The 25962-nt window shown below is 43.3% G+C and overlaps 1 protein-coding gene across 2 annotated transcripts in view; it reads right to left on the reverse strand.

Annotated features, from left to right (window-relative positions):
• The window catches only part of SNCG (synuclein gamma), a 62092-nt gene that overhangs the window by 19584 nt on the left and 16546 nt on the right, over positions 1-25962 (reverse strand). For both annotated transcript variants that reach the window (XM_060768984.2, XM_060768985.2), the window contains exons 2-3: positions 11344-11385; positions 7777-7904 (exon numbers count right to left, since the gene is read on the reverse strand). In XM_060768984.2, the coding sequence (XP_060624967.1) occupies positions 7777-7904; positions 11344-11385 (170 nt within the window). The remainder of the gene's footprint in view (positions 1-7776; positions 7905-11343; positions 11386-25962) is intronic.

The raw sequence follows: 25962 nt of genomic DNA on the forward strand, positions 1-25962 counted from the left end.
CTGGACATGGCGGGGCAGCAAACCTTACATTTCTATTAAACCGTAACCTTTGCATCTGTTCTTTGAGATATGCTTCAACACACCACACTAATATATTGCTGAAGAGCACACTCCAATTGCTGTATATGCTATACTCCTCAACTCTGAGATGAAAAAATGCCACTCAAAATGTTCCAGTTTTGTTAAAAAAATGGGGTGTGGAGGCTTTGGAGAGTATAAAGATGTGGGGTCCAGGAGTCACATTACACCCATGGATGAGATTTCCCCACTTCTGATCTAAAGGTGCTTTGAGTTCATAAGAAGCACTCTGTACAAGTCTACTTCATAATACATTGGGTTTGTACGATGAGGATGATTTTTCCACAATGTACCAGGCTGCCAAGAAAGCCAAAGTACGTCTCTGAATGGTCTCATGATTTTCACTGAAAGGCAATACTTGTTTAAGTAGGGGCGAGAATTTAGCTGCTTCCTGATGTTGCTGGGCTGCAATTCCCATCATTCTTCACCATTAACAATGCTGGCAAGAACTGTTGGGAGATGCAATCCAGCAACCTCTAGAGGGCTGCAGATTCCCATTCAAATCAAGTCTTTTCAAGTAGTTGGAAATAATCTGAGCTTATTCTGAAACACACACACACACCACAACACAACTGTCAACTGGGCTAAACATGACTCGGAAAAGAATCAGACTGACAATGCAACCCTTGTGGCCTTCAACTTGACTGTGACTTATTGTCATAGGTATTCTTGGCAATAGTTCTTGTGGGTTTTTTCGGGCTATATGGCCATGTTCTAGAGGCATTTCTCCTGACGTTTCGCCTGCATCTATGGGAAGCATCCTCAGAGGTGAGGTCTTGGCAATATTTTTTTCAGTGGAGGTTTGTCTTTACCTTCTTCCAAAGGTGGGAGAGTGTGACTCGCCTAAGTAAGTTGGGAAGGCTAAATCTAAACGGTTCTGGCCCAACTTACATGTCTCCCATTATGAACCATCTAGGACCTTAAGATCATCTGGGGAGGCCCTGCTCTCATTACCACCTTAGTAACAAGTACGTTTGGCGTAGATAAGAGACAGGGCCTTCTCGGTGGTGGCCCCTTGGCTGTGGAACGCCCTCCCTATAGATATTAGATCGGCCACCTCCCTTTTAACATTCTGGAAAAAAGTCAAGATGTGGCTTTTTGAACAAGCATTTGCAGATGCAGAGTAACTGACAAAGGAAAATGGGATGACTAGACAATGAGTCCGGACAATGTTTTTAACAAGGAGACACTATGAATTTATATTTTACTAGCTGTCCCCTGCCACGCGTTGCTGTGGCCCAGTCTGGTGATCTGGAAAATAAAGTAATGAGAAAGTGTTGGTTTCTAATATATGTAATGCCTTTATGCTTGTGAGTAAACAGTATTTCTTGTTGTTTCTTTGTCAGTGTTGATGTGGAGAGTGTCTGGTTTGCCTACTGTGGAATATGCAACGTATCATAGTCCTTCTTTAAGGATCTCTTTCAAATCCATGATACTATATCTGTGTGTGTGTGTGAGAATCATGTGTGTGAGAATCATATCTATCTATCTATAACTATGACTGGATGGCTCTTTGTCAGGAGTGCTCTGATTACATTTTCTTGCCCTGGTGAAGAGTTGGACTGGATGGCCTTAAGTATTTTCTGTTGGTCATGGGGGTTCTGTGTGGGAAGTTTGCCCCATTTCTGTTGTTTGTGGGTTTCAGAATGCTGTTTAATTGTAGTGAACTATAAATCCCGGTAACTACAAATCCCAAATGTCAAGGTCTATTTCCTCCAAACTCCATCTCTGTTCATATTTAGGCATATGGAATTTTTGTGTCAAGTTTGGCCCAGATCCATCATTGTTTGAGTCCACAGTGCTCTCTGGATGTAGGTGAACTACAACTCCCAAACTCAAGGTCAATGTCCACCAGTGTGTTCTGTTGGTTGTGGAAGTCCTGTATTCCATGTTTGCTTCAATTCCATCATTGGTGGAGTTCAGAATGCTCTTTGATTGTAGGTAAACTATGAATCCCAGCAACGACAATTCCCAAATGACAAAATCAATTTTTTTGAGTGGAGGACATACATTGGGTTGTTAGGTGTCTTGTGTCCAAATTTGGTGTCAATTCCCCCAGTGGTTTTTGAGTTCTGATGGTATCACAAACGAACATTACATTGTTATTTATATAGATTGATTTGTTTAGTTTTTATTATATGTTATGTTTTTAAGTATATTTATGACATTATAAGCATTAAATTTTGCCCTGTTAACCGCCTTGAGTCACCTATGGGCTGAGAAAGGCGGTATACAAATACAGCAAATAAAAACATAAATAAATAAAATAAGGCAGAGCACAGGTTTCTTATTTCAGCACACATCTACTCGGGATTAAATACCACTAAATTATGTGGAGCACAGTTCCTTGGTAAGAAGTAATATGATTCACCTTAAATATGGTTTATAGGTGTTGGAAAAAGAAATGACTTCTGATCATGGCTTGTGTATTAGTGGTTCACAGGATAGGTGAGGATTTGCACCTTGGTCTCTTACACTTACACTCCTTATGTGGGCAATAGAATCAAAGAGTTGGAAGAGACCTCATGGGCCATCCAGTCCAACTCCCTGCCAAGAAGCAGGAATATTGCATTCAAATCACCCCTGACAGATGGCCATCCAGCCTCTGTTTAAAATCTTCCAAAGAAGGAGCCTCCACCACACTCTGGGACAGAGAGTTCCACTGCTGAACAGCTCTCACAGTCAGGAAGTTCTTCCTCATGTTCAGATGGAATCTCCTTTCTTGTAGTTTGAAGCCATTGTTTCGTGTCCTAGTCTCCAGGGAAGCAGAAAAAAAGTTTGCTCCCTCCTCCCTGTGACTTCTTCTCACATATTTATACATGGCTATCATATCTCCTCTCAGCCTTCTCTTCTTCAGGCTAAACATTCTCAGCTCTTTAGCCGCTCCTCATAGGGCTTGTTCTCCAGACCCTTGATCATTTTAGTCGCCCTCCTCTGGAGACATTCCAGCTTGTCAATATCTGTCTTGAATTGTGGTGCCCAGAATTGGACACAATATTCCAGGTGTGGTCTAACTAAAGCAGAATAGAGCACAGGTAGCATTACTTTCCTAGATCCAGACACTATGCACCTATTGATGCAGGCCAAAATCCCATTGGCTTTTTTTTGCCACACCATCACATTGTTGGCTCATGTTTAACTTGTTGTCCATGAGGACTCCAAGATCTTTTTCACACGTACTGCTCTCGAGCCAGGCATTGTCCCCCATTCTGTATCTTTGCATTTCGTTTTTCCTGCCAAAGTGGAGTATCTTGCATTTGTCACTGTTGAACTTCATTTTGTTAGTTTTGGCCCATCTCTCTAATCTGTCAAGATCGTTTTGAATCCTGCTCCTGTCCTCTGGAGTATTGGCTATCCCTCCCAATTTGGTGTCGTCTGCAAACTTGATGATCCTGCCTTCTAACCCTTCATCTAAGTCATTAATAAAGATGTTGAACAGGACCGGGCCCAGGACGGCACCCTGCGGCACTCCGCTCGTCACTTCTTTCCAAGATGAAGAGGAAGCAATAGAAGTGAGATGGCTCTTTAGAGCCACATTGGCTGACTCTGTGTCTACTATGAGGCAATCATTATATCCTTAATGAAATAATGACTCCAAGTTTATTAGATGTTCAGTTGCATATGCCTAGTGGCAAGAAAAACCTGAGCCAATTTTATCTGAGTGCCAAGACACAGCAAATCTACCTCATTGATTATTTTATTGCCTCTCACGGCACATGTATAATCTGCGGTGTCTTTATGTTTTGTTTCTGAAGTATTCTGCTCTTTGGTTTGGGCCTGAATACATCTGAATGGAACTAAAGGGAGATAACAAAAAAGGCAAAGCATTAGCGGCCTGGATAATTTATCCTAGCTTTGTGGCTCATTTACAAATTTACCGGGTATTAGCTGGTGATCATGTGGCCAGTGCCTGCATTGCACCAAGCTTTCTGCTGTGTCATCCAGATAGAAAAGTTGATCCCTATTCTGAGTCAAGAACATTTAAATGGAAAAGAGGAAAAGTGTTCTTGCCATACATCAAGGGAACCACTGACCGCATAGGGAATCTGATGAGGAAACACAATATACAAACCACCTACAGACCCACCAAGAAAATCCAACAAATGCTACGTTCAGCAAAGGACAAGAGGGATCCTCTCACTTCTACAAGAGTCTACCGTATTCCATGTAGCTGCGGACAAGTCTACATAGGGACCACCAAATGCAGCATTGCCCAAACACGAATCAAGGAACATGAAAGGCACTGCAAACTACTCCAACCAGAGAAGTCAGCCATAGCAGAGCACCTGATGAACCAACCTGGACACAGCATATTATTCAAGACACAGGAATGCTGGACCACTCTCACAACCACCATGTCAGACTACACAGAGAAGCCATTGAAATCCACAAGCATGTGGACAATTTCAACAGAAAGGAAGAAACCATGAAAATGAACAAAATCTGGCTACCAGTATTTTAAAAACTCAAAAATTACAACAGCAAAACAACAGAGAGTAAACAATCAGGCATATCAAATCACTCCCAACGAAAGATTCCCCCCAGGCACTTCCAAGCCATTAAATGCTAATCAAGGTGGTCAGTTGAAACATTCACACCTAGCTCCAGCAGACAAAAGTCCTTTGTCCTACCCTGGTCATTCCACAGATTTATAAACCCATTTTCCTACTTCCAACAGATCTCACTACCTCTGAGGATGCTTGCCATAGATGCAGGCGAAATGTCAGGAGAAAATGCCTCTAGAACATGGCAATATAGCCCGGAAAACCTACAACAACCCAGTGATTCCAGCCATGAAAGCCTTTGACAATACATTTAAATGGAAGTTGGTTTGTTTAGCACTGAAGCATACTCAGAAAAGAGAGGAGATGTTATTCTGATGCACACACACACAAAGAGTTTCAACAGGAATGCCTACTTTAAAAAAAAGGGATATGTAGCTGCGGTTGGCTTATGGGCTTTTGTGGTTAGGACACAGCCCTCCACAAAAGTGGAAAAACCACAAATATTTGGAGGCGAATTCCACAAATGAGGTGGTGGAGGAGCAAGGCCACTTTCTCCTTACCCTGCTGTTCCTCCAGGGCTACCACCTCAACTGATCCTCCCAGATAGTGACATTGTCAGCATTGCCTGAATCAAACAGATGACCTCTACACACGGTGCATGTTTGCACTGTTTTGCTGCTTTTATAGCTGGCAAGGATGGGGCCTGCCATGCGCCACCACACAATGCATGGTAGGCCTCACCCATATTCTTCCCAAAGTGGAGGGAAAGTACCAATAGGTGCTTTCTCCTCCATTACATGGAGGATAGTGTAGTTTAGGTAGCTCCGATGGAGCTACCAGCACTTTCCTCCCCTTTTTACCACGTGATGGCAGAAAGAGTGGTGGGGCAACACGCATTGCCGCCCTTTTTGCCATCTGATGAGGGAGGGAAAAGATGCCAAAGCATCCTCTCCTGCCCCCACCATGTGATAAGAGGAGGAGGGAGGGCATGGGGCAGGCCCGTAGCCAGGATTTTGATTTGGGGGGGGGGTGAGTTTGATTCGGGGGGGGGGCTGAGTCTGGGTGAAAGAGGGTCTACCCTAGCAAACCTTTTGGATCATTACCCCAATACATATGGGATATATTGAGAATGGTGATCAGATCATGATATTAATAAACATAACAGTTTAAATAATGTACCAGTAAGGCCTTCTCGCGGACTACCATGAGAATTTCGGGGGGGGGGGTGAAGCCCCTATACCCCCCCCCCTCCGGCTACATGCCTGGCATGGGGGCACCATGAGCCACCCTGTACACCTTCCCTTTTACTGGCAATTGCTGGCGCAACAGCATGGCCTGAAAGGACCATGTGAAGAGGTCCCTAAACACGTGGTGCGTAGCAGCAGGAGGAGGAAGAGGAAAATACAGCCCACACCACCACAACCTCAGCTGCCCTGTTGATCTTCCTTCTCATCCTGTTGCTTATTACCTGGAGAGATTAGGAAAGCCCCTACTCTAGAAACCTTTAAAAAGAACCTTAAAACCTGGCTCTTCTGTTGTGCTTTTGGTGAGTATACAACCATACACTATTGCTTAGCCTCAATGTTCTGTCATTGGAGTATACGCCCCCCATTTTGTGGGTAAGCTTGATTCCACCATCCCCGTTTTAATGAGCCCTCTTCCGCAAATAACCTGCTTCTCCTATCTCACTCGAGTTTTTAATCAGTTTTTAATTAGTTTTCTTTCAGTCATTACATGTAGCCCGCCCAATGTCATTGTGATTGTGTTTATTGTAATTTTATATTATTATGTATTCATATGTGTTTGTAATTATGTTGACCTCACTACCTCTGAGGATGCTTGCCATAGACGCAGGTGAAATGTCAGGAGAAAATGCCTCTAGAACATGGCCATATAGCCCAGAAAAACCTACAGCAACCCACTCAAAGTGTATTTGATATTTAGTTAGTTTGTGCCATTCCTATGCAGATATGCTGCCCTGGAATTTATAGACCATCAGAACAGTTGTAAACATCAAAAAGTCAAACCTAGTTGTGACTCTCTGCCGTACCTATCGTAGTGAGAATTCGAGCCTCTGCAAGGTTATTAGGAGTTGACTGGTGAGATCTGTAAGTGCACATGAGAAGTAACCGAGTAGTCGCGATGGACATGGAATATCTTAGCAGGAGAGGTTGAAAGGGGTTTATTTACTCATCCTGCCTGCTAATTTCCCCCTGGAAATATCTCAATCTCATATTGATACTAGATTGTATGTGGTGAGAATGGAGTACCACATTCTTCAACCAACTTTAATGTATTTTGGGAGACAATGTGTTCTATCACCGCTGGGCCTGTAGTTAGTTGACTTTTAAAAATAGGATGTGTAACCTTTGCCCAGCGGGAAGCCAGGGGCCTAAGGAGAAGTTCGCAGAGGTTTCCACTACAAAAGAATCTTCAGATGGCTAGAGAAGTACAACAAAGTCTTTTATTAATGAAATCAAACAGGAACTTCAAGGCTTTCTTGATAAAGTATTGTTTCTCTCAATCTTGTCCACAGGGGACAGGCACTATCTTCAATAACATTTTCTTTAAAGGAAAATTCCCCTTTTTAACTTCTCCCAGGCAGACTGAAATCCAACCCTCACTGATGTGTGCTCCACTACGGGGCCGAACTGCTTCTCGGACGCCGAGTGGACATACCAACAAGACAGTGGATATTCTCCAGCTGGAGTTCTTTACTCTTTAAGGCTGTTTTCCTGGAAATTCCCAAAGCTGTGGGAATGCTTCCCTGGAGTTCTTAGGAGACTCTTAAAGCTGTTCTCCTCTGGATTTCTTTCCTTTCTGTTTCTGTTGGAATTTCTGTAACCCTGGAAATTCTTAAAGCTTGAAGCCTTGTACAGGGGAAGTTACACACATCCTATACAAAAGCTAACCTGGCTGAGACTAACTAACAAAATGGCTCACTTCCCTTCCAAAGCCCAAAAGGGGGGCGGGACCAGGGAACCTAATGATAATTGACTAGCAATTGACCCAATAACTGCAAAGTAAGGAAAGCCATCTAACTGCAAAGGCATAATTGAGGAATACATGCAGTAATCAACAAATCAAGATAAGCTGGAGCTCCTGGTGCGGCTGTACCAGAACACAATGTGTTTATTGAATGGTTAGACCTTACTGGTCTAACCATTTGATATCACCGAAGGACCACACTTACCATTTTTACAACCCCAGTGGAAGCTACTACAGTCTCTGCTCCTTCTACAGTCTGTTTTGCCACTGTGTTCGCACTGGCCACTACACTTTCACCCACGAGGTTGACCTGTTCTTTGGTCTTTTCAGCAACTGTAAATTAAATTGAAATAAGTTGAGGTAACAAGACAAGGTACCTTCTCTCCCATTTCCCACAATAAGGGAAGTCCTTCCAAATGATATGCCATGCTTCACTTAATTCCAATGTAGTAAATTCGCTTTTGGAGAATTCAATGAGGCGGTGACCTGGGTAATACCACTGAAGGTGTAGGCACATACAATGAATTTTCTTATATAGAGCTCTGTAACACAAAATTAGAGAGCGAATGTGGTGTAGTGGGTTGAGCATTGGAGTAAATATCTGAAAACCAGGGTTTGATTCCTCAATTAGGTATGGAATCCCATTGGCTAATATTGGGCAAATCAAACCCTCTCAGTCCAGAAAATCCTGTGATTGATTCACCTTAGTGTCATCATACATTGGAAGCAGCTTGAAAGCACACAATAAGAACAACATACAGTTATACAGTGTAGATGAAGCTACGTTATAACTCTTCTTCCAGACTTGCCAGTTGTTTATATCCATTCATTTGGGGAGCTGAACCCGCGGTGGCACAGTGGGTTAAACCCCTGTGCCAGCAGACTGAAAACCGACATATCATAGGTTCGAATCTGGGGAGAGAGAGGATGAGCTCCCTCTGTCAGCTCCAGCTCCTCATGCAGGGACATGAGAGAAGCCTCCCACAAGGACGATAAAACATCAAAACATCCGGGCGTCCCCTGGGCAACGTCCTTGCAGACGACCAATTCTCTCACACCAGAAGCGACTTGCAGTTTCTCAAGTCACTCCTGGCACGACAAAAAAAAAATTGGGGAGCTATAGGAGCAACACTAAAACATGTGATCCCCCTCCCTGTCAGCCCCCCCCCCCACACACATATACACACACACCTACTGTTTACAATAGTAGTATATCGAAAATGCTTGTTTGTTTATTGTTTTGTGCTTTCAAGTCGTTTCTAACTTGTGGCAGCCCTAAGCTGATCCTATCATAGGGTTTATTTGGCAATATTTTTCCAAGCGGCTTTGCCTTTCTCTGAGGTTGAAAGAATGTGATTTGTCCAATGCTCACTAGTGGTTTTCCATGTTTGAGTGAGGATTTGAATCTTGCTCTCTAGAATCATAGTCCAATGTTCAAATCACTTTACCATGTGGAGTCTCAGAATGTTTGTATGCTTTATTATTCAGTCTCAGAATATTCAGGATCTGATTTTGTCAGTTCAGTTTTACCTAAGCATAGTTTCTCATCTCCCTCACACCTAGGTAATTTACTCTAGGAAAAGACTCCGGAGCATGGCCATTAGACAAAGTGACAGATGCCGGAGAGCAGAAAGTAGAACTATATTGTTTTTAATGTATTGTCGAAGGCTTTCATGGCCGGAATCACTGGATTGTTGTAGGTTTTTTTGGGGCTGTATGGCCATGGTCTAGAGGCATTCTCTCCTGACGTTTCACCTGCATCTATGGCAAGCATCCTCAGAGGTAGTGAGGTGACCTCTGAGGATGCTTGCCGTAGATGCAGGCGAAATGTCAGGAGAGAATGCCTCTAGACCATGGCCATACAGCCCCCCAAAAACCTACAACAACCCTATATTGTTTTTACTTAGACATATTAAATATATGAGTGGGTGGAGGGCAAGATATCCAGACGGTTGAGAGTAGGCTTGCCAGGTCTTTAAATCAGTAATATGGAACAGTCAATGGCTAGTTCAAAACCGGATAAGGATACATAAGATAGGCTGACTTAAATCTTGAGTAAAGATAGCCTCTCATGTAATCTCCGTGTTCCTGTGAGATTTCAGATTTCTAGGTGTGTGGGAAACAGCACAGAATCTGCTCTGTTTTTGTTCTTTTTGTGTTTTGAATCTCACCTTCCCTCCCAAGTTCCTGAAACAGAAACAGAACTCAGGATTCTGAATCTGAATGGCCCTCTCTCCTAATCTTCCAGTATTTTCCCCAAAAAAAGAAAGGGAGTGTCCAAAATTTGAAACAAAACAGAACGGATTCGTACATCCCTATATTCGTACATCTCTATATGAGACCTGCAAAAACTGAAATCTCATGACAGCTGCTGATCATTATGTGAGGTGTTTAATACACCAAGGCTACAATGAGTGTGCTATTTGGCAACCTTAGTCAGAGAGTAGGAAGTGAAGGTTCCAGCCATGGTCCAACAGAGAGACCCCACAGCATTTAGTACACTATTCGAGGCCACTCTGCTTCACACCAAAGCCTTGTTGGTCCATTGGGAGCATGGCTAGCAAACTCAGTCACCAAACGAAGAACCACAACTTTGGGGATATTCCATATGATCCCCATGTGAGACCAGAATTTAAGTCGCTAAAAGTGGGGCACTCCATATAAAACAGAATGTCTGGACACCCTAGTTGGGAGTGGATGTGCACAGAAGAGTGAGGATATCATGTCAGTGGTTCTCAACCTGGGGTCCCCAGATGTTTTTGGCCTATAATTCCCAGAAATCCTAACAGCTGGTAAATTGGCTGGGATTTCTGAGAGTTGTAGGCCAAAAACATCTGGAAACCCCAGGTTGAGAACCACTGATGTAGATAATACTCAACTCAGTTCCAAGCTTGAAAGTGTTTAGAGCCTGTCAAAGCTTTCTTAGATCAGGAATGCAGCTCTTCAGGAGTCCTAAACAGGTTTTGCCCCCCAGCACCATCAATCCATAAACATGTTTGTTTTTTACCAAAACACTCCCAGCTTTGAGACAGAGTTTTGTGCTTGAGTGCTTGTTGGAGGCCTTCCAAAACAGCGGAAGAATCCACTCCAAAGGTGACCAGGATGTCACTTTCAGTGATGGACAATGGCACCTGTCGAAGTGCAGTGTATTCCCCACAGGGGATGGAACTTGGGTGAGAATGACTGCCACGAAAATGACATGTCATCAATTGCTGCCCGAGGCAGTGAGGTTTCTTGAAGTAAAGGTTATGACAGTGGTTCCCAACCTGTGGGTTCCCAGATGTTTTGGTCCCCAACTCTCAGAAATCCTAACAGTTGGTAAACTGCCTGGGATTTCTGGGAGTTGTAGGCCAAAACACCTGGAGATCCACAGGTTGAGAACCACTGGGTTAAGATGTCATACTCCACTTGAACCCCAGCATTCATGTACAGAAGATGATCAGAGTGAGAGTTCAGTCTTGGTTCAAGATTGGCTGATTAGTTCAAAACCAAATGTGAAGGAAGAAAGTTGTGTGCTACTCATACAACTCTCTCCTCCAAGACCATACTGTCATTCTCTTGCCCCTAAGATTTGTTGCCTCACTGAACCTAACCGTAGGGCCAACCCAGATGACACCGTGGAGCTTCCACTAGGAGACAACTGAAGTCACATAGAAAAATCATTGTTACAGGTTGATGAACAAATATGTAGTTTTACTTATAGGAGTGAACCGAAGGCATACAATGGAATGTACTCTCTAATGCACAGCACAATAATTCATTCCTTTCTTACCTGAAGTGACACTCTGTACTACACCCTCTTTGGTTTTGGCCCCTGTAAAAAAAAAAGAAAAGAAAAATATTATGAGTCTTGTTTACATAGATCCTTGATTGTTTTTTCTAGAACTCTCCCATCAATTTACGTTCATTGTTACATGATAACGTAGCAGAGGTGAGTCACCAAAGAAAAATATTTCCCGCATCAATGACAAGATGGCACTTTAGACAAGTGGCATGTTTGAGAAACCATTCAAAGGCAAAAAAATCAAACACAGAAAGAAAGAGACTAGAAATACATACACACCAGAACAGCCTTTTAAGACTGCATTGTTTTTGTTCCCTAACTTAACCCAGAACTGGGATACAAATTAAAACTTGAAATAAAATAAATACAATAATTTAATATGTACTAGGAAAATCTTTCACTGAAAACTCAATAATGCTTGTGAAAATAATATAATATTGTCGAAGGCTTTCATGGCCGGAATCACTGGGTTGTTGTAGGTTTTTTTGGGGCTATATGGCCATGGTCTAGAGGCATTCTCTCCTGACGTTTCACCTGCATCTATGAGAAGCATCCTCAGAGGTAGTGAGGTGTATGGCAAGCATCCTCACTTTCTCTGAGGATGCTTGCCATACAGGCATGTAGCCGGGGGGGGGGGGGGGGGGGGAGGGGCTTGAGGGGCTTCAGCCCCCCCCCCCCGAAATTCTCATGGTAGTCTGCAAAAAGGCCTTACTGGTACATTATTTAAACTGTTATGTTTATTCATATCATGATCTGATCACCATACTTAATATATCCCATATGCATGGGGGTATTGGGGTAATGATACAAAAGGTTTGCTAGGCTAGACCCTCTTTCACTCAGACTCAGCCCCCCCCCCCCCCGGAAACTCAGCCCCCCCTTAAAACCCCCCTGAAAAAAACTCATCCCCCCCCCCCCCAAATCGAAATCCTGGCTATGGGCCTGTTGCCATAGATGCAGGCGAAACATCAGGAGAGAATGCCTCTAGACCATGGCCATATAGCCCGAAAAAACCTACAACAACCCAATAATATAATATGAAAATAACAATTTAATAGTATGAAAACCAGCTTAGTAGTCCTAAAAACTGGATTTTATCAAATATTTAGTGATCCATAGCTTTTTGTTGAAGATTTTTGTAGTATTGGATTCTTTTATTCCTTTCTCCCCTTTTTTTTGGAGGATAGGGAGAGTATATTTGTTTTATTCCTATGTGTGTTAAAGATACTGCTAACACTTTCATAGTCTATTAAGTAAAGGTAAAGGTTTCCCCTTGACATTAAGTCTAGTCATGTCCGACTCAGTGTGTGTGTGCATGCTAATCTCCATTTCTAAGTCAAAGAGATGGTGTTGCCTGTGGACACCTCCAAGGTAGGAGCCCCCAGTGGCGCAGTGGGTTAAACCCTTGTGCCGGCAGGACTGAAGACCGACAGGTTGCAGGTTCGAATCTGGGGAGAGGCGGATGACCTCCCTCTATCAGCTCCAGGTCTTCATGCAGGGACATGAGAGAAGCCTCCCACAAGGATGAGAAAAACATTAAATCATCCGGGCGTCCCCTGGGCAACATCCTTGCAGACGGCCAATTCTCTCACACCAGAAGCGACTTGCAGTTTCTCAAGTCGCTCCTGACATGACAAAAAAAAACAAAAACCTCCAAGGTCATGTGGCTGGCATAACTGCAGGGAGTGCCGTTACCTTCCTGCTGAAGCTGTACCTATTGATCTACTGACATTTGCATTTTTTTGAACTGCCAGGTTGGCAGAAGCTGGGGCTAACAGCAGGAGCTCACCCCACTCCCCAAATTCGAACTGCCAACCTTTCAGTCAGCAAGTTCAGCAGCTCAGCTGTTTAACCCACTGTGCCACAAAGGGCTCCCTCCATAGCCTATTAGAGATGAACAAAAAGCCAAACTGTAAAATTTTATACCATGGATTTGGTCAGTTGTATCATTACAAGCATGGTGTACATTTTGATTGCCACTGATTTTATTCTGTGACCAGAGTTGGGTCCTATCAGGTGGTACAGTTGCCCATATGCCAATCACTTGTTAAATGGCTCAACTTTATTCCACCCAGGAGCCCCATTGTTATCAGACACAAATTAATGTAAGCTAAAGGAACAGATTGATGCCCTTATCCACGGGGAATATACGAGGGGTATTTTTTAAGTAAGGTCCGTTTTGTTGTAGACACTAGTAGTTTGCGCGCATACCGCAACTAGCGCATGCGTCGTGTACCGGCATGCCTTGGGAACAACTGTGCTCAGTTTCCGCTCTGTAGTTAACCTGTACGGTTCTGTTCTGTGCTTTAAAAATGTTTAAGGCTATCAACTCACCCTCCGCATGTGAGGTTCACTCAGTGATACGGTTTTTGTCAGCAAGGAACCTGCCTGCTGCAGAAATTCATCGACAGATTTGTGAAGTGTACGGTGATACTGTTATGAGTGAAAGCAAAGTGCGTAAGTGGGTACGACAATTCAAAGATTTTTATTATTGTTATTGTGAAGCGCCTGTTCTCATGAATCCTCGCTTCAACTGAAGCCACCAAATCGTCTGTAATTAAAGAAGGGCGACCAGAGCGGTCCTCATCATGGACGTTGTCACGACCATCTTTGAATTGTACCCACTTACGCACTTTGCTTTCACTCTTAACAGTATCACCATACACTTCACAAATCTGTCGATGAATTTCTGCAGCAGGCAGGTTCCTTGCTAACAAAAACCGTATCACTGAGCGAACCTCACATGCGGAGGGTGAGTTGATAGTCTTAAACATTTTTAAAGCACAGAACAGAACTGTACAGGTTAGCTACAGAGTGGAAACTGAGCACAGTTTTTCCCGAGGCATGCTGGTACACGACACACGCGCTCGTTGCAGTATGCGCGCAAACTACTAGTGTCTACAACAAAACGGACCTTACTTAAAAAATACCCCTCGTATTACTGGACTAATATGGAAACATGGATTATACTGAACCAATGGGATTTTGGCCTGCATCAATAGGAGCATAGTGTCTAGATCTAAGGAAGTAATGCTACCCCTCTATTCTGCTTTGGTTAGACCACATCTGGAATATTGTGTCCAATATTCCACCACAATTCAAGAGAGATATTGACAAGCTGGAATGTGTCCAGAGGAGGGCGACTAAAATGATCAAGGGTCTGGAGAACAAGCCCTATGAGGAGCGGCTTAGGGAACTGGGCATGTTTAGCCTGAAGAAGAGAAGGCTGAGAGGAGACATGATAGCCATGTATAAATATGTGAGAGGAAGCCACAGGAAGGAGGGAGCAAGCTTGTTTTCTGCTTCCTTGGAGACTAGGACGCGGAACAATGGCTTCAAACTACAAGAGAGGAGATTCCATCTGAACATTAGGAAGAACTTCCTGACTGTGAGAGCCGTTCAGCAGTCGAACTCTCTGCCCCGGAGTGTGGTGGAGGCTCCTTCTTTGGAAGCTTTTAAGCAGAGGCTGGATGACCATTTGTCAGGGGTGATTTGAATGCAATATTCCTGCTTATTGGCAGGGGGTTGGACTGGATGGCCCATGAGGTCTCTTCCAACTCTTTGATTCTATGATTCTGATTCTATGAACTCTATCAAAGGGAACAATATCTGCTGGAGGCATACAACAGAATTGCACTAGAAGACCTAGAAAATGCCTAAAGAGATTTTTTTGTGGGTAAGTGAAACTAGTCCTGCAGATATGGAGATTATACTGCTTGCTGTTTTTCTCTCTCTAAAATAACAAGGAAGGGAGTGGGGAGAGTGAGAATGCTTTGCTTTTTTGCTTCTCTGGCAACTTACACGGGACCTAAAAATCCCACTCAGCCATATTTTCAACAGAGCTGTATCCTTCACTCTCCGCTGCACGAGTTGTCACATGTTTATGGAGCTGACTGGGTCAAGGAAGAATGACTCATGCACCACCACACCCATTGCTTATAATAGAGCTGGAAGGTAAAAGAAAATAACTGCAGGCATCACAAAGAGCCTAGTCAAGCCCATGCCTGTTTAGCTGGGTTGCTCGAAAACAAAATTGTGAAGCTGAGCACATCACTTAATTCAGTTTGATGGATTTAAAGGTCATCATGGGTTAACTGAGACACACACCACACTCTCAGCCACCTGCCATCACAGGACATTAAAACATTAAATAATGCCATGGGCAGGCAGACAATGCTTTGTGTAGTGCAAACTCCAGACCTCTCCATCTGGCTTGGGAGTGATGGTCGGTGGAATCTAAAACCTCAGGAAGACCCCAAGCTGGGAATTCACTGGAGACCCAGTGATTATTTTACTATGCCTATAACCACAGAGGTTCAAACCATGCAGAAAGGCCTCTCTTAAGTATTATTTATTTACTTAGAACTGTTATATCCCGTTCTTCTCTACCTCAGTGGAGAGACTCAGAACAGCTAACAGCAAGAATTCAATGCTAGGCAACAGTTAAAAACATACAGATACAATAAGTTAAAATATGTATACCTCATATTCCAGCATATAAAACAACTGGGCGTATAAGACGACCCCCAACTTTTCCAATTACAATATAGAGTTTGGGATGTACTCGCCGTATAAGACTACCTTCTTCCAACGCACACCAAATAAATTTTTTAAAAGCATCAGATTTGATTTCAATATGGTAATTTTCCTATAACTATACCTCCTTCTCTGCCTCTCAGATCTCGCACATGCACACCTGCACCACTTCACTGCAGTGTGGAGCCCTATTCTTGATCTGCATGTTCTCCTGCAGTGACGGCATTGGTTTCCAGGTGGAAGGCGGTCCCGTTCGAGGTTGGCTTGATGCGCCTTCCTCTTAGCATGTTTTTCTCTTTTGCCCTCCATTTGTTCCTCTTCAAATTCTACAGCACTGCTGGTCATAGCTGACCTCCAGCTGGAGCGCTCAGGGGCCAGGGTTTCCCAGTTTTCAGTGTCTATGCCAGAGTTTTTAAGGTTGGCTTTGAGTCCGTATTTTCCTTTCCTCCAACATTCCATTTTCCATTCTTGAGTTCGGAGCAACTGCTTTGGGAGACGGCGGTCGGGCATCCGGACAATGTGGCTGGTCCAGTGGAGTTGATGGCGGACCAATGCTGGTGGCCTTTCCTGCTTCCAGCACAAGAGATTTGCAGGATTTTTTGGAGACAACGCTGATGGAATCATTCTAGGAGTTGCATGTGACGTATGTAGATAGTCCACGTCTCACAGGTATATAGAAGCATTGAAAGGACAATAGCTTTATAAACAAGCACCTTGGTATCCCTACGGATGTCCCGGTCCTCAAACGCTCTGTGCTTCATTTGGAAAAATGCTGCACTCACAGAGCTCAGGCTGTGTTTTATTTCAGTGTCGATGTTGACTTTTTTTGAGAGAGAGGTGGTTGCCAAGGTAGCGGAAATGGTCAACATTTACTAATGTTACACCATTAAGCTGTATTTCTGGCATTGGAGAGGGATCGGCTGGTGACTGCTGGAAGAGCACTTTGGTTTTCTCAACATTCAATGACAGGCTGAGCTTCTCGTATGCTTCTGCAAAGGTGTTTAGAGTGACTTGTGTCAGGATTAATTTAGTTATGTATGTGTTTTAAATGTGCTTCTATGTATTGCAAATATGGATGCCACTGTGAATTAGAAATGCTGTGTAGAATGTTTATACTATGATGCTGTGATTAAGTGAACTTGAGAAAAGGAAGATAAGGTTTGCTCTTGTTGGGAACAGAAGGGAGTAACCAGTCTCAGCAAGAGAAGATAAGCAGATGTGAAGAAGCTTTCGTTTTGACTAGTTCCTGAATTGTAGCTCGCTGTAGTAAGACATGTCTGTTAGGCTTGGGTAACCACAGAAAAATTTGGTTCTAAACTCGTTTTGTTTTTAGGGGATCCTTGCATTTCGTTTTTTAAAATAATTCCGAAATTTTCCTTTAAAAAGTTTCGAAATTTACGAAATTTCGTAAAATTACGAATCGATTCGTTAATGGCGGACGAAATTGCGCAACATGCTAAAAAAACCTCCAAATGGGACAGGAGGAACTTCTGAAGCTCCCCTCTCCCTCTGTTGTTGACTGTTGGTGTGATAAAACAAACAACAAGTATAAAACTTGCACCAGACATTCGAAAATAATTAAGAAATAATTATGAAATAATTACGAAATTGTTTCGAATCTTTATTACTCCTCACACAATTCCTGCATGGCTCAATATTGGATCGTAACCTAATTTAAATACGAATTAATAACGAATTACGAAATTAACCAACGAAACCGCCCAAGCCTAATGTCTGTTGAATGTGCTTAGTAAACTTAGTTTCTTTTGTAACTCAAAGCCTGCAGAGTCCTTATTTTGCAACTCAGTGTCTGCTGATCTAGCATTCCTTCCACTGGGCATCGTCTGACTCTGACAACTTGTAGGTCTTCTTCTGAATGCGTACAGATGACATGGTCATCAGCATATTGGAGTTCTATAACAGATGTTGTTGTAACCTTGGTTTTGGCTTTCAGTCTGTTAAGGTTAAATAGTTTGCTATCTGTCTAATAGATGATTTCTACTCCGATGGGAAGCTTCCCATAAACAAGGTGAAGTATCATAGCAATGAAGATGGAAAATAAGGTTGGGGCAATAACACATCCCTGTTTGACACCTGATTCCACCTTAAATCGGTCACTTTGGGAGCCATTGCTGTCCAAGACTGTTGCCATCATGTCATCATGGAGGAGCCACAAGTATAGCATGGTGCTATACTCCAGCACCATGGTGACTGTCATAGCTAAGAACAGGCCCCTGCAAATAATGTCTGAGTTGAAAACATCCAAACAACAGGAGATACAAAGCCAGAAGGAGGCAGTTTAGTAATGCGATTCCAAGCTTGTCCGGCCTTTTCTGTGTTCTTTAAAGACCGCACCCAGTGACTCAGACTTGATGCATCTCTTGTGCCTGGAATGAAATCAGATCTGGCAGCACAGAGCTTTGCCAGCAAAGGACAGCTGTTGCAAACAAAAGGGATCCGATCATGGCAGATCAACCTTTTTGCCTGCAGCCTGGGTGTGTGATGTTACAAGTTCAACTTGTCCCTATCACTACTGTCAATTGGCAAGCATACCCATCTCTTTTCTTTGCATCTCTTCCGCTGGGAAATGAAATTGTGGGTGGGAATGGAAGAAATGGCATATGTATAGAAAAATCTTCAATAAGCAGGCAGGCTGTACCCTTGCGCTGCAACCTGACCCCCAACCTTGAGGGCTACTGCATTAGACAAGTGGGTCTATGAATTGTGTGTCATCATAATTTCCCAGCATGCCCTAAAAGTAGCATCATATGTACATAATAGCACCCATCACCCGCCCACTTCCTCAGGCCACTTCTACACTGACCATATAATGCAATTTGAAGCCAACTTAGAATCATGGAATCATAGAGTTGGAAGAAACCTCATGGGTCATCCAGTCCAACTCCCTGCTAAGAAGCAGGAAAATTGCATTCGAAGCACCCCTGACGGATGACCATCCAGCCTCTGTTTAAAAGTTTCCGAAGATGGAGTCTCCACCACACTCCAGGGCAGAGAGTTCCACTGCTGAACAGCTCTCACAGTCAGGAAGTTCTTCCTTATATTCAGATGGAATCTCCTTTCCTGTAGTTTGAAGCCAATGTCCCACGTCCTAGTCTTCAGGACAGCAGAAAACAAGCTTGCTCCCTTCTCCCTATGACTTCCTCTCATGTATTTATACATGCTGGAAGAAGCAAAGACCACCAGCATTGAAGCGATGGTCTACCGCCATCAGCTCCGCTGGATTGTCCACATTGTCTGGGTGCCCAACCACCATCTCCCAAAACGGAAGATGGAATGTTGGTGGGCAGGAAAATTATTATTATTATTATTATTATTATTATTATTATTAACTTTATTTATACCCCGCAAAATCTCCTGAAGGACTCGATACGGCTTACAAAGGCTGAGATTTAAAGATGGGCTCAAAGCCAACCTTAAAAACTGTGGCATAGACACTGAGAACTGGGAAGCCCTGGCCCTTGAGCGCTCCAGCTGGAGGTCAGCTGTGACCAGCAGTGCTGCAGAATTTGAAGAGGCACAAATAGAGGACGAAAGAGAGAAATGTGCAAAGAGGAAGGCGTGTCAAGCCAACCCCGACCGAGACCGCCTTCCACCTGGAAATCAATGCCCTCACTGCGGGAAAAGATGCAGATCAAGAATAGGGCTCCACAGTCACCTACGGACTCACCAGAATACTGATCCTGGAAGACTATCTTACTTGGCCAATGAGGGATTACCTAAGTAAGTAAAGTAAAAGTAAATTTATACATGGCTATCATGTCTCCTCTCAGCCTTTTCTTCTTCAGGCTAAACATGCCCAGCTCTTTAAGCCACTCCTCATAGGGCTTGTTCTCCAGACCCTTGATTATTTTAGTCACCCTCCTCTGGACACATTCCAGCTTGTCAATATCTCTCTTCTATTGTGGAGCCCAGAATTGGACACAATATTCCAGGTGTGGTCTAACCAAGGCAGAAATAGAGGGGTAGTGTGACTTCCCTGGATCTAGACACTAGACTCCTATTGATGCAGGCCAAAATCCCATTGGCTGGGCAGAGTGGGGCTGGTCAACCCCCTGGAAGGGGAAATAGATTACTTAAGATGCTAACAGTCATGTTCCCTTTTTTTCACTCATACATCTCTGGTGCACTGATGCACAACTTTCTGGGAAATGTAAAAACAGAACAAACCCTGCAAAGCAGTTTGAAGCTAGGTTGCTTGTTGCGGCTAGGTTCCAATGTAATCTTTTTCTTAGCCTCAAATATCTTTCAGACCTGTCAATCTAATCATTCTGCAGTGAAACTGCATCCTTTTGAACTGGTTCCAAACTGGATTATAGTGTCAATGTAGAAGCTCCGTCCCTCTGAGGGCTAGATGCTGTGTCGGTGTGGTTTGTAGAGAACAACACTGGTTGCAAAGAGGGTCTGGCACCCTTTCCCACAGAGCCAGCTATCCTTCAATACCTGGGGTTCCTTTCCTCATAACCAGGGTTCTGATGGCGATGGTTAAATCAGCCCTTGCCGCTATAGCATTGGGATGGAAAGATTAAAAAATGGACAATGGACAGATAGAATTAACAAGTACAATAGGATATTATGGGATTAATACAACAAGATATCCCATGGAATCTATATAAATAAAAATGTAATGTTTGTTTGTGGGATTAACAGAACTCAAAAACACTTGATGAATTGACCCCAAATTTGGACACAAGACATCTAACAACCCAATGTATGTCCTTCACTCAAACAAATTGATTTTGTCATTTGGGAGTTATAGTTGCTGGGATTTATAGTTCACCTACAATCAAAGAGCATTCTGAACCCCACCAATGATGGAATTGAACCACACTTGGCAAACAGATCTCCCATGACCAACTGAAAATACTGGAAGGGTTTGGTGGGCAGTGTCCTTTGGTTTTGGAGTTGTGGTTCACCTACATCCAGAGAGCACTGTGGACTCAAACAATGATAGATCTGGACCAAACTCTACACGAATACTCAATATGCCCAAATGTAAACACTGGTGGAGTTTGGGGAAAAATAGAATCTTGACATTTGGGAGTTGTAGTTGCTGGGATTTGTAGTTCACCTACAATCACAAAGCATTCTGAACCCCAGCAATGATAGAATTGGGCCAAACCTCCCACACAGAACCCCCGGCGACCACCAGAGTGGGCCACAGCACACATGGCAGGGGACGGCTAGTATAAAAATAAAAATAATCAAAGAGAACTGGTTAATATATGTGAAATGAAGAAGGGAAAACTAATGATCAGATAAAGGAGAAAATGGACAGACTCCTGGACTGGCTTGCACTTAAAAAATGCTTTGTGAAGTTGGAGTGGGGGGGAGGAAAATAAAGGGGGCAAAAATGCAATGGTTTATGGATGTATATAAAGTAAGTTTATTTTGGTGTATTAGATGGATACCATTGCAATAAAAAATTATTAAAAAAATGAAATGCTACTCCCCCACAACTTGATGTTCATTACCGATGTTCGCTGCCCCCCACACTTATCAAGTAAACACACAGGGCATCTGTGATACAGAATACTTTGCCTCTCCAAACTCACCTCTGCAAGAAATTCTCAGTTTTACGTGGTGTTGATACATAGTGTTAACTTGTTCTAGGAAGTCGAAACTAGCTCCAAGAATGCTGTTATTCATGTACCAAGGTCTCTGTGTTTAAATTACAGTGACCTAGAGCTCATTAGCACACTAACAATCACACCCAAAGGTGGGAGCATAGCCAATGAAAGGGCGCCCCCAAGCTTACGATGGGATGTATATAAGCAACAGCAGTTATACGCATGTGCAAGTTATATAATTCCTTAACTGATGGAATGTTAAACATTTGTGATAAGTTTCTGCACTTTGAGTATAAACCAAGATACCTCTAGTGCTGTGGTTTTCAACCTGGGGTCCCCAGATGGTTTTGGCCTTCAACTCCCAGAAATCCTAACAGCTGGCAAACTGGGATTTCTGGGAGTTGTAGCAGGCCTGTAGCGAGGGGATGGTTTTAGGGGTTCAACCCCCCCCCCCCGAAATGTTTCAGATTTTTAAAAAAACCTAGTTTACTCATGAATTTTAACTAGTTAACCAAATCCCCATGCTACATCTATGAGATGCAAAAAATCAACAGTCCCTCCAGAACTGCAAGCACTATCTCAGGCAAATACTGACAATTTATTCACACTGTCATTACTTGTGATGTAGCGAAGTAACCAAGTTGGGGGGGAGGGGTGTTGAATGCTCTCATTAAGGAGGCCAGACTTGGTGGAGGTGGTTGACAGGGACAGAGCTGCAGGCTATTGAAGACTGCTCTGCCCCCTCCTGTGCTCTTTGCTTTAACGTGACCTAGGAGGCAGGTTTTAACCCCCCCCCATAAAATTTCCAACCCCCCCCCCCCTGAAAATTTCAACCCCTCCCGAAATTTTTTTCTGGCTATGGCCCTGAGTTGTAGGCCAAAAACATCTGGAGAACCCAGGTTGAGAACCACTGCTCTAGTGTTTGGTGTGCTCATCTTTAAGGAAGGACTCTTCCTGCACCTTTTGCTGCACAGAAAAATAAAACTTTGTTGGATCTTCTGGTATTTTCTTCTGATTGGGCTTGAGACACAACAGATGCATGGGCTAGTTTTGACCTGGGACATCAGTGTACCTTCTCAGATCAAAACTAGGCCCATTCATCTATTGCGTCTCAAGCCCAATCAGAAGAAAACACCAGAAGATACACTGATGACCTGAGACACCAGTGTATCTTCTTGGAGCCCCCGGTGGCACAGTGGGTTAAACCCTTGTGCTGGCGGGACTGAAGAATGACAGGTCACAGGTTCGAATCCCTCTATCACAGTGTTTCTCAACCTTCCTAATGCCATGACCCCTTAATACAGTTCTCCATGTTGTGGTAACCCCCAACCATAACATTATTTCCATTGCTACTTCATAACTGTAATTTTCCTACTGTTATGAATTATAATGTAAATATCTGATATGCAGGATGTATTTTCATTCACTAAACCAAATTTGGCACAAATTCCCATTATGCCCAAATTCAAATACCGGTGGGGTTGGGCAGGGATTGATTTTGTCATTTGGGAGTTGTAGTTGCTGGGATTTATAGTTCAGCTACAATCAAAGAGCATTCTGAACTCCGCCAATGAGGGAATCGAAACAAACTTGGCACACAACTCCCACGACCAACAGAAATACTGGAAGGGTTTGGTTAGTATTGACCTTGAGTTTTGGAGTTGTAGTTCACTTCCATCCAGAGAGCACTGTGGACTCAAACAATGATGGATCTGGACCAAACGTGACACAAATACTCAATATGCCCAAATGTGAACATAGGTGGACTTTGGGGGAAATAGACTGTGACATTTGGGAGTTGTAGTTGCTGGGATTTATACTTCACCTACAATCAAAGTGCATTCTGAACCCCAACAGTGATAGAATTGTGCCAAACATCCCCCACAGAACCCCTATGACCCACAAAAATACTGTGTTTTCTGACGGTCTTTGGCGACCCCTCTTACACCTCCTTGCGACCCCCCCCCCCGGGGTCCCGACCCCCAGGTTGAGAAACCCTGCTCTATCAGCTCCAGCTCTCCATGCAGGGACATGAGAGAAGCCTCCCACAAGGATGGTAAAACATCAAAACATCCAGGCGTCCCCTGGGCAACGTCCTTGCAGACGGCCAATTCTCTCACTACAGAAGCGACTCGCAGTTTCTCAAGTTGCTCCTGACACTAAAAAAGTGTATCTTCTGACTTTTTGGGATGCTAAATCAGAAGATTGTAATTCCCCCCATCCCAAACATACATCCAAGCCCTTGTTGTCTAGAGCAGTGCTACTTCAACTTTTCCTCTCATGACCCCTTTTAGCCCGAGAAATTTTTATGTGATTCCAGGTTTTTATAGGTCTATAAAATAGGTATAAAATCAAACATTTACTGATAAGAAATCAGCATTTACAAGGCTTGCTAAATAGGCTGGTTTTCTTTTTTATGAAGCACAGTGGAAGTATCCCCTTCAGAGTTCACTGTAAACACTGTACAACAGATTCAAGTCAATGTCTAAAACAGCCACTAGATGACGGTGAGAAAATGTTTACTGTTGCCAAAATTTCTGGGATCCCACTTTTGTGCGAATGGGATCTCATTTGGGGCCAGGAGCCACAGTATACGAAACAGTGCTCTAGAGATCCAGGCTGTGGGTGAAAGTTTTTCTTTTTCTTTGCTTCATGACCAGAAATTGCATGCAAATCTCTGTCCACTGTGCATCATTTTTTCTATCACACTGATCCTCCAGCTCCATATTTTTGCTATCTTCCAGTTAGCTCAGTGTTTCTCAACCTGGGGGTCAGTCATGAAGGGGTGTCAGAGGGGTCAACAAAGACTATCAGAAAACAGTATTTTCTGTTGGTCGTGAGGGTTCTGTGTGAGAAGTTTGGCTCAATTCTATCATTGGTGGGGTTCAGAATGCTCTTTGGCTGTAGGTGAACTATAAATCCCAGCAACTACAACTCCCAAATGTCAAGGTCTATTTTCCCCAAACTCCACCAGTGTTCACATTTGGGCATAATGAGTATTCATGTCAAGTTTGGTCCAGATCCATCATTGTTTGAGTCCACAGTGCTCTCTGGATATAGGTGAACTATAACTCCAAAACTCAAGGTCAATGCCCACCAAACCCTTTGAGCATTTTCTCTTGGTTGTGGGAATTCTGTGTACCAAGACTGGTTAAATTCCATCATTGGTGGAGTTCAGAATGCTCTTTGATTGTAGGTGAACTATAAATCCCAGCAACTACAACTCCCAAATGGCAAAATCAATTCTTTCCCCGCCCCAATCCAACCAGTATTAAAATCTGGGCGTATTGGATATTTGTGCCAAATTTGGTCCGGTGAATGAAAATACATCCTGCATATCAGATAATTACATTACGATTCATAACAGTAGCAAAATTACAGTTACGAAGTAGCAACAAAAATAATTTTATGGTTGGGGGTCACCACAGCATGAGGATCTGTATTAATGGGGGTTGCAGCATTCAGAAGGTTAAAAAACACTGAGTTAGCTCATCCGTTCTCTCCTTAAACTAGGGCTTATGTAGCCCTTCATCTGTTTTTCAATTTCTGTTTCTATCAACCCAAGTCATCTGATGGGAGCTAAAATGAACTCTTCTCCATTAATGTTTTTGAACATTAGAAGTGAGATCCTAAAGTAGTGATGGCAACGATGAAGGAACTAGATAAGATTCAATATGCAAAGATACTGGATTTAAAGTCATCCATGTTTTCTCTTTCTGGTTTTTATGTGTGGCTGCAAAAACTGGATATTTAACAAAGCTGACTGGGAAAGAATCAACTGATTTGAAATGTGGTAATGGAGAAGAGTCCCGCGGATACATACTATGGATTGCTAAGAAGACAAATAAATGAATCCTCGAGCAAAGCAACCCTAAACTCTCCCTAGGTGCTAAAACTGAGACAGCCATACATGGATATATCATGGATCACATGACTTCTTACTATACTCGTTGGCAAAGTGGCAGGCAGTGGAAAAAGGAGGAAGACCAGACTAGAGGTTTTTGTTGTTCATTCATTCAGTCATTTCCGACTCTTCATGACGTCATGGACCAGCCCACACCAGAGCTCCCTGTCGGCCGTCACCACCCCCAGCTCCTTCAAGGTCAATCCAGTCACTTCAAGGATCCCATCCATCCATTTTGCCCTTGGTTGGCCGCTCTTCCTTTCTCTTTCCATTTTCCCCAGCATAATTGTCTTCTCTAAGCTTTCCTTCCTTCTCATGATGTGGCCAAAGTACTTCATCTTGGCCTCTACTATTCTTCCCTCCAATGAGCTGTCGGGCTTTATTTCCTGACGTATGGACTGGTTGGATCTTCTCGTGGTCCAAGGCACTCTCAGAACTTTCCTCCAACACCACAGTTCAAAAGCATCGATCTTCCTTCGTTCAGCCTTCCTTATAGTCCAGCTCTCACATCCATAGGTGACTATGGGGAATACCATTGCTTTGACTATGTGGATCTTTGTTGTCAGTGTGATGTCTCTA

This window comes from Anolis sagrei, chromosome 3, assembly GCF_037176765.1.
Source record: "Anolis sagrei isolate rAnoSag1 chromosome 3, rAnoSag1.mat, whole genome shotgun sequence".
Taxonomy (NCBI): domain Eukaryota; kingdom Metazoa; phylum Chordata; class Lepidosauria; order Squamata; family Dactyloidae; genus Anolis; species Anolis sagrei.